Here is an 8,788-nt window from a genome sequence, read left to right as displayed (position 1 = left end):
ACGGGAAGGAACGGATATGCTGTTATTCTGGGGGGCTTGGAACACGGTCGGTGAAAGCCACCCTACGTACAGAGGTGCACACACGCCTAAGCAAACTCTGCTCCAAAACGTTAAAGAATCAACTTTATTTAGAAACATTCCAACAGGAAAGAAAGGCAAGGAGAGAGGGCCCAGCCCACCTCCACGCCTCCCTCTCCCCCAGAACAAATGCCCAGTTTGTATCCGGCAAACTGGCCCCTTCTCCATCACGGCGGCCCCGAGGGGACTTGCTCGGCACCGCTGAGGCAGGAAGGACGCCCTAGTCCTCAGGGCAGTGCAGGATGTCAAAGCTCACGTAGCCCACCTGGTCCACCTGGTTCACCTCGTTCCGGGTACTCACACGCCAGAAGAAGCGGTCCTGGCAGAAGTAGGCTTTCTCTGCAGGGAGCAGGGACAAGAGGGGTGATTCCAGCCCTCCCACACACAGACACAGTAAGAGCAAGACCTACAGTCAACCCTCCTGCCCGTTCTAGACCTTTCTTTTTTTCTTGTGTTTTCTTTAAAAGGCAAAGTGTCAGAGAGAGAGGTCTTCCATCCACTGGTTCACTTCCATCCACTGTTCCCCAAATGGCCACAACAGCCAGAGCTGGACCAGGCTGAAGCCGGGAGCCAGCAACTCCATCCTGGTCCCCCACGTGGCTGCAGGGGCCCACACACCTGGGCCATCCTCTGTGGCCTCCACAGGCGCATTAGCAGGAAGCCAGGACTCCAATGTTGCGGCTTAACCCTTTGCACCACAACAGTGGCCCCCTCCCAAGGTTTTCGCGTAACACCTCCATCTCCCCTCTGCCTGTGAGACTCTGGAGCGCACAGACCTCGAAGCACAAAGCACCAAAGACAGCCCGGTACACAGCAGGTGCTCCATACATGTTTTGTGAAGGAACTAACGAATGGATGGATCGACAACCAATGTTCAGAACAATTCCTCAACATTTGTTCATGTATCCCTTCAACAGATCTTCACCGAGCACCTGCTATGTTCCAAGTACTATCTGGGGCTCTAGGGATTCGGCAAAGGGAAAGCAGGCCTGATCTCACTATTTTGGTGCTTACATTTGGGGTGGGGGGCAAAATAGATGAATAGTGGGTAAACAGGAAAATACATGAGACTGCATTTGTCATTGTAGACAGCATGGAACAAATAAAAACAAATAAGTGAAGAGCTAAGGAGGCCAGAGAAGGCCTCTCTTAAACAGTGATCGTGGCACGGAGATCTGAAGGGCAGACAGCAGCAGCCCAGCAACAGTCCAGGGGAGAGCCTTTGCTCTCTGCTAGGAATGACCTTGATCTGTTTTAAGAACAGCCGGTGAGGGTGGAGCCTGGTGAGTGACAGGAGTATTGAGGAGATGAGAGCAGACACTGGCGGGGGCGGGGGGGGGGGGTCAGATCGCAGGGGTTCCTATGACCTTGGAATGGGTCTGGGGTCACCCCCGGCACTCCTGCCCTCCACTCCTAACCCTGCCTGCTCTCGGGGAACCATCACCACTGAGACTCAGGTGTTCACAAAGTGTGGTGAAAAACCACAGATTCAAAACTGATTTTCACTTTGTCAAAGGATCCCACGTCAACAGTGAGAAAGAGAAAGCAAGCGTGACTCCAGTTATCATACCCGCGTGACAGATTGGGAAACTGAGGGCCCCGCAGCGGCCGTGATTGGCCCGAAGACACACAGCCATGAGCTGTCTTCCCTCCCACTGCATCCCCAGGGGCAGCACAGTGCCTGGCACATCATAGGCGCCTGGTAACTCCTTGCAAACCACCAACCGTGTAGTGGAGAGCAAGAGCCAAGAGGCAGGAAACCTGGGTCCTGGTCCTGGCTGTGCCCCTCTCCCGCTGCGGGGCCTGGGACAGCTCTGCCTCTGTAGAGCTCTTCTCTGCGCTAGGGCAGGGGCCCCGACGTTCGAGAGCATTTTCCTTCTTCCCAGCCCAGAACCGAGCGTGGCAGGTGTCCTGGGAAGGGACCACCTCCCCTCCCCGGCCCGGTCCGCAGCCCTCACCTCGGTACTGGAAGACGTCGTGTGTGTTCAGAGGCACCCCGGGGAACATCTGATCCACTGGAGCGCCGCTCCGGGAATCCACCGTCTGCGTCTTCACGTCGAACCTGCAGGAAGACAGGTGCTGAGGCTGCGGGCGGCCGTAGGTGCGCGCGGGCTCCCCCTGCCGGCGCCGCCGGGCCCTCACCTCCAGAAGCGCTGCGAGCCGAACAGCAGCACCTTGCCCCCGGCGCGCGGGAGGGCCCCGGTGACGTGCGGCACCTCCGGACCCAGGCCCAGCTTGTCCAGACGCCTCGGGCCCAGCACCGACGCGCCTGTGTACACCCACACTTGGCGCCCTGCGGGGGGGAGAAGGGTCACGGGACGGTCCGGAGGGCGAGCCCAGCGTGGCCCGGTCCGGCCACGCTGCACTCCTGCTGGGCTCTCGGCCGCCCCTCCATCCACTGAGGAGGCTTCGGTGGCGGGAGGAAGGGCTAGGGAACTAACCCGAGAAGAAGAACAGCTTCTTGGTGAGCGGCTCCTCAAAGGCGGAGTCCAGCTTGGCCGGCAGCGCGGGCCAGGTGTCGGCGATGAGGAAGGGGCCCTGCGGCCGGCGCCCCCTGCCCTCGGAGAACCGCCAGTACCGCCTACGAGAAGGGGAAGGGGCGGTGTTGGACCTGAGCGGAGGACCCGTGGCGCTGGTGGGGGAGGGGCAAGCAGGTGCCTCCGAGCCCCTCGGAGCCCACACATGCCCGGCCCTCACCCATCCTTGAAGACATGTAGCTTGTTCCCGATCTCGGCGATGGCGTCGAAGACATTCACGTTGCAGACGTCTTCAGCTGGGTCCAAGAACGCAGTGGGGGCCGCAGAGGGGCTGGCCGTGGGGGGACCGGTAGGGCCAGCTGAGGGGGCGCCGGTAGGGCTGGTTGTGGGGTGCTCCGAGGGGCGTACAGTGGCCGGCCAGGTGGGGCAGGCCGTCGGGGGAGCCGTGGGCTGCGGCTCGGGTGTGGTGGTGGCTGGAGGCTGGGGGTTGGGGTTAGGACCTGGAACGGAGGCCAGAGGAAACGCTCAGGGGTCGCATACATCCCTCCGCCCCCCAAGAGCCTCGCAGTGCGCCCCCTCTGGCACACACTGGCCTGGCACCCGCCTGCCTTTCACGGGTGTCTATGCAATCCACGGGTTGTGTCAGACCCTAGGGTGGGCACAGGACAGGCAGTGGGAGGGAAGCTTGCCACATGGTGGGCTTACACAGCGCTCTGAACTCACGTTGTTAGCTCTCGGACTCCTCAAAGGAACACTGTGAAGAGGTTCTTTAGCATCCTCGTTTTCACACGTGTTTAGTTGAGAGTTCCCATCTCCTGGTTCAACTCCCCTGAAAAGCCCTCTGCAGCCCCAAGCTGGGAGCTGGGACCTCAATCCAGGTCCCCCACAAGCAGACCCACTTTGGGGGTGCCATGGCGACCGCTATCCAGGAAGGAGGTATCCAATCCGGGCTCTCGGAGCTGGGATGCAGGCATTAACCGCTGGGTCAAACACCTGCCGCCTCAGCATTTTGAAATGAGGAACTGACACTAACAACAGTAAATGACAGTAACGATAGGAACGTGGCGCTCACTGAATGCCAGCCAGCATTCTAACAGCCAGGTGAGGCAGGTGCTCTGATCACCCCTCTTTACAGACGTGGAAATTGAGGGCCGGGTCACCTAGCTATGCAGTGGCAGGACTGGCTTTGGAATTCCTCTCTCTCTCTCTCTCCCTCCTCCCCTCCCCACCATCTAGTTTCTTTATCATTATCTCCAAGCACTGACGGGGCAGCAATGGGCCTGGGTCTCTATTCGGATAGAAGTGTCAGGCCCAACTCCTGGCACCCACCCAACTTCCCGGCTACCCGATCCTCTCTCCAAGCCCACGGCCGACCACGCCGTCCCCTCTGCTCCCTCCATCCCGCTCCCACGGTCTGCCTCACCATAAAGATGCTGGATGCCCCTGACGTCGTCCTCGTGCAGGGGGGGCCCCTCTAGGTAGCGGTACATGGGGTACATGAGCGCCTCCGGCACGGAGGAGTGATCCAAGCCCAAGGCGTGGCCGAACTCGTGGGCTGCCACGAGGAACAGGCTGTATCCTGGAGGGAGGTGAGGGTCCGCGGCGTGAGCACCACCAAGCCGGGGTGCGACCCCCAGCCCCGCAGCCCCAGGACCCCGCGCACCTTTATCAGGGCAGAAGCCCCACTTCTTGTCGCTGTCGAAGTTGGAAGTGGTGGCGCACCAGAGGCGCCCATCCCTGCGACCCTCGCTGGTACAGGACGAGTACTCCTTGCCCAGGAAGGTGAAGGGGAAGACACACAGCTCCCCCGGCGAGTTGCCCCCCACCACCGTGGCGTCAGCTGCAGAGACCGGGGCCTTAGGTGAGCAGGGTGGGGGGAGACCAATAACGAGCCCTCGGCAGGACCAAGGAGCCACTGAGAGCGCCTTGGTGGCCTGTCTTTAAGGCCTAGGGGGCGCTGTGGAGCGTGCACAGCCCGGTGGCCCAGGGGCGGGGAGGCGGGGGCGATAGAAAGTCAGGGGGCGGAGATGAGAGGGTGGGCGGAGCCACGACCATTTTGAAGACCAATAAGAAGTGCCGAGACAAACTATGCGTCAAAAGTCCAGGTTTCGGGGAACACGAGAGGGCGAGGCTGAGCCTAGGGGTGGGGCTGGGCTACCTCGGGTCGGGCAGAAGCCGTAGAGCTTGTCCTTGTCGTAGCTGGCGGTGGTGGCGCACCAGCGGTGGCCGTCGGAGCGGCCGTCCGTGGTGCAGGCGGAGTAGGTGCGGCCCTGGAAGATGAACGGAAACTCGCAGGGCTTGCCGTCAGCGTTGCCATCCTGGGTGTAGAGTCCTGGCGAGGGGCCATGTGATTACCCTCAAGTGCGACCACCTGCCATCCACCCCCCCCCCCATCTCACAGGGGAGGAACCTGGACCCACAGAGCAGGAGGCCGACTGGGAGGCCACACAGCATTAGGAGCAAAACTGAGGTCCGAACCCAGGGTTCCGGGCCCCCTAGGGTGCTGGGCGCCCCTGCCGCTCGCCCTGACGGCCAACTCACTTTCGCTGGGGCAGAAGCCAAACCGACGGTCGGTGTCATAGTCGGCCGTGGTGCTGCACCAGGCCATGCCGTCAGAGCGGCCGTCCGTGGTGCAGGCGGTGTAGGAGCGGCCCTCGAAGGTGAAGGGGAAGTGGCAGGGGGCGCCGTCGGCATTTCCAAAGTAGGTGGGAACCACTGCGGGAAGAGGGGACCTGGGGTCAGGGCGGTCGGTGATGGGTGAGAGGGACATGGGGAGCTGGGAACAGGGAGGGGGCTGGGTCTCACCGACGCCCTTGCCCAGGGACCACAGCTCTTCGTCGTCGAAGTGGGCATCTCCTTGAATGCCCGGGCCAGGAGGAAAGGCGTGCGCCAGGAGCCCGTCCTTGCCGTCGAAAGGATACCCGTCTCCGTGCTCTGAATTGGGGAGGAGGCGAGTCAGCCGCGCGCCGTCCAAGGGCAGAGGCGGAGCCTCAGTCCCCCCTGCACGCAGCCGCCCAAGCCCAAGCCTCGAGCCCTGGCGCGGTGCCCCGTAGGGCAGAGGGGGGCGCCAGGCGGGCGAGGGAAAGCCAGACCCCCGCCCCCTCTGCGCTCTCCGTGGCCCTCGCCCCCCGGCTCCGGGTCCGGGACCCCGATCTCACCCGCGACCCCAAACTGGATGACAATGTCTGCGTCCCGGCTGTACACGCGGGTGAAGGTGAGTGGCGTCACCGCGCTCCACAACGCAAAGGCGCGGGCGAAGGCGTCGTCGATGATGTCGCGCGGCAGGTCTTCGGAGTAGTTTTGGATCCTGCAGGGGAAACGCAGGAGGCAAAGGGTGGGAAGTGAGCCGTCTGAGCCAGGCAGTAGCGGGACCTCGCGAACACAGCGCTCCCTGCGGTTGGCGCGCTCAGGTTGCGCCCTGCAACGGATCTGGTAACAGGGCCGTCTGCATTGCCAAGGCCAATGTCCCCAATGGAGAAATAGAGTCACTGGCTCCAGCCTGCAAAAACCCAAGGCCCGTCTAAGACAGGGCATGTCCACCGCTGGCAGCGCAGGACCGGCCAGCCCAGACGCTCACCAGTACGTGATGTTGTGGTGGTGCCACTTGAGGTCGCCCTCGAAGGTCTGGAATTTGCCCACGTCCGGGACGCCGCAGCGCGGGGCCCGCATGGCCTCCAGGGTGGCGTTGTCCAGCTCCCCCGTCTCCGGCAGGGACAGATGCTTCTGCAGAAGCAGCAGCGCCGGCCGCAGGGACTGGCTGTCTCCGTGCATGTTGGCTACGCGGGTGTAACCATAGCGGAACAGGTACTCCTGGCCGGGAGACAGAGGCATGCCAGAGCCCGTTCTCACCCCTCCTGCGCCGAGACTCCAGCTACCTCTGCAGGTGCTCAGGGACTGGCAATCAGGCATCAGGCCCAAGATGTCAGTGCTTTCCACCCACCCAGAGGTCTCTCCCCTGTGGATGGCCTCAGCTCCTTCCCACCCCTGGACACCTCCAGCCATGCCTGCCCCAGACTCCCTAGGGTTTACCTCTGTTCACCCAGAACCCTCCATACCCCCTACCCTGCACCAGTGCCCACTAGGAAACCCCTTCTGCCCATTCCTGACCATCACTGCCCAGCGCTCCCCAAACCCTCCCGCCTATGCCTGGAGGTCTCTGTCGGCCCAGCATGCCCCGAGCCATCTCCTCAGGGTCCCGTGCTCTCTCTGGGACATCAACACCTCCCTGGCCGGCTGGCCAGCCTTCTCTAACTCCAAGCCGGGATGTTCGCCTACCTCTGCCAGCTGTTTGTCGGTGAGCCTGGTTCTCAACTCTCCCGGGAAGACCACCAAGGTGGGCTGGCGGCGGCGAGGGGCGGCTGAGCAACAGCCCAGCACGAGGAGCACCAGGACCAGGGGCTGTCTGGGGCTCATGGTGAGGGGAGCAGCGTCTGGCGCAGCCACCGCGGCGGGGGCTTTAAAGAGGCACTGGGGAGTCGGTGACCCCGCCCCTCTCCTGCAGGCAAGTGCTGACTCAGGGCCGGTGAAGGGGGGGGGGGGGCAGCCCCAGCATGAGAAGGCAAAGAACAGATTTTCACCACCTCCTCTTCCCCCCCCAGCCTGCAGTCCCGGCTGCCGAGTCAGGCAGGACCCCAGACCCACAGGAAACCACAGGCCCTCAGGGGAGCGGTTGGGTTTTGCAAACTGCAGCGTTTGTGGGAACAGGAGGGAGAGGGAAGCACAGGAGGTCCCAAGTGGTCAGCTCAGCAAAAGGATGTTGGACGCCCTGGGACCCCCTTCCTGAGCGCCACCCCAGGCCCACCCTTGACTGTCTGTGACACCCCCTCCTGAGCCTCTCCCTGCAGGCTGTGCCCCCCCCCCTCCTGGAAAGCCCTCCTCTGACTCAGCTTCCTCCTCCCGGCTCCAGCTGGGCGGAAGGAGTGGGCTCTCGGAGGCAGGATTTGGGGAATTCCACCGGGGTAACCCCCTGTCTCCGACAGGCTGAGTCTTCAGGGCAATGATGGGGAGAGCTCAGCAGACGGCTTCAGGGTGCTCCCTCAGGGCCTCGGGCACACGGCCTCACCACTGGGTTGTCAACCCCCCCCCTCCCCGCAGGTGTTGGATGCTGTGACTAAAACACTGCTTAGGATGCTTGCATCCTGCACTGGAGGGCCTGGGTTCCAGCCCCAGCTCTGCTTCTCACCCAGCTTCCTGCTGGTGTCACCCTGGGAGGCAGCAGGTGACGGCTCAAGTACTTGAGTCCCTGCCACCTGCGTGGGAGACCCGGATGGAATGATAAGCTCTTGGCCCAGCACCTGGCTGTTGCAAGTATGTGTGAACTAGTAGGTAGAAGGTAGCTGGCAGAATTAGTGTGGTGTGTGCTGTTGTTAAAACATCACTGATTGCTTTTCTTTCTTTCTTTTTTTTTTCCTGACAGGCAGAGTGGACAGTGAGAGAGGGAGAGACAGAGAGAAAGGTCTTCCTTTTGCCGTTGGTTCACCCTCCAATGGCCGCCGCGGCTGGCGCACCGCGCTGATCCGAAGGCAGGAGCCAGGTGCTTCTCCTGGTCTCCCATGCAGATGCAGGGCCCAAGCACTTGGGCCATCCTCCACTGCCTTCCCGGGCCATAGCAGAGAGCTGGACAGGAAGAGGGGCAACCGGGACAGAATCCAGCTCCCCAGCCGGGACTAGAACCCGGTGTGCCGGTGCCGCAAGGCGGAGGATTAGCCTGTTGAGCCACGGCGCCGGCCAGTGATTGCTTTTCACTGTCAAGGCCAAGATCATGAATCCAACCTAAAACCAGGAGGCTTGGGCTCTGAGCTGCTGTGTGACCTGGAGTCCACGCCTTCCCCTTCCTGGGCCCTGGATTCCTCACCTGCCCTCCCTGTTCCCCAGCTCTGCTCACAAAAGCTTCCACCCCAGTCCTCACCGCTTCTCCCAACAACCAGCAGCTTCCTTTCTCCCTGCCTCCCAGGCAGCCAGCGTAGGACAGGCTCACGGCTGCCTTGTCTGGAAAGAACACACGCTGTGTTTAAAGAGCCTACTATGTGTCTGGCACGAGCTGTGCTTTTCTGATAAATGACTCCATGGCGATGGAGACAGCTGACGTCCTGGATAGGAAAGCAGAAGCTCTGAACTCCACTAATTAGTGAGCACCTGCTCTGGGTCACACAGTCCTGGATTGCAGTCCCAGCTCTGCCAGCTCCAGCTCTGGAGCAAAGTCACTCCCCTCTGAGCCGTCAGAAGGCAGTGTT

General features: G+C 62.0%; 1 protein-coding gene across 1 annotated transcript; it reads right to left on the bottom strand.

The window, feature by feature from the left end:
* Nucleotides 1-203: 203 nt before the first annotated feature.
* On the bottom strand, nucleotides 204-6,968 carry MMP9 (matrix metallopeptidase 9). Its single transcript, XM_062202383.1, has 13 exons — nucleotides 6,831-6,968; nucleotides 6,133-6,365; nucleotides 5,714-5,862; nucleotides 5,361-5,489; nucleotides 5,097-5,270; nucleotides 4,714-4,887; nucleotides 4,219-4,395; nucleotides 3,979-4,134; nucleotides 2,776-3,055; nucleotides 2,520-2,659; nucleotides 2,221-2,371; nucleotides 2,037-2,140; nucleotides 204-417 (listed from the first exon to the last, which is right to left on the bottom strand). The coding sequence occupies exons 1-13, from the start codon at nucleotides 6,966-6,968 to the stop codon at nucleotides 299-301; spliced, it is 2,124 nt and encodes a 707-aa protein (XP_062058367.1). The 3' UTR covers nucleotides 204-298.
* Nucleotides 6,969-8,788: the final 1,820 nt, after the last annotated feature.

The sequence above is a fragment of the Lepus europaeus genome, chromosome 10 (assembly GCF_033115175.1).
Source record: "Lepus europaeus isolate LE1 chromosome 10, mLepTim1.pri, whole genome shotgun sequence".
Lineage (NCBI taxonomy): Eukaryota > Metazoa > Chordata > Mammalia > Lagomorpha > Leporidae > Lepus > Lepus europaeus.
The sequence above is the reverse complement of the archived record's forward strand: the minus strand, read 5'-3'. Positions and strand labels throughout refer to the sequence as shown.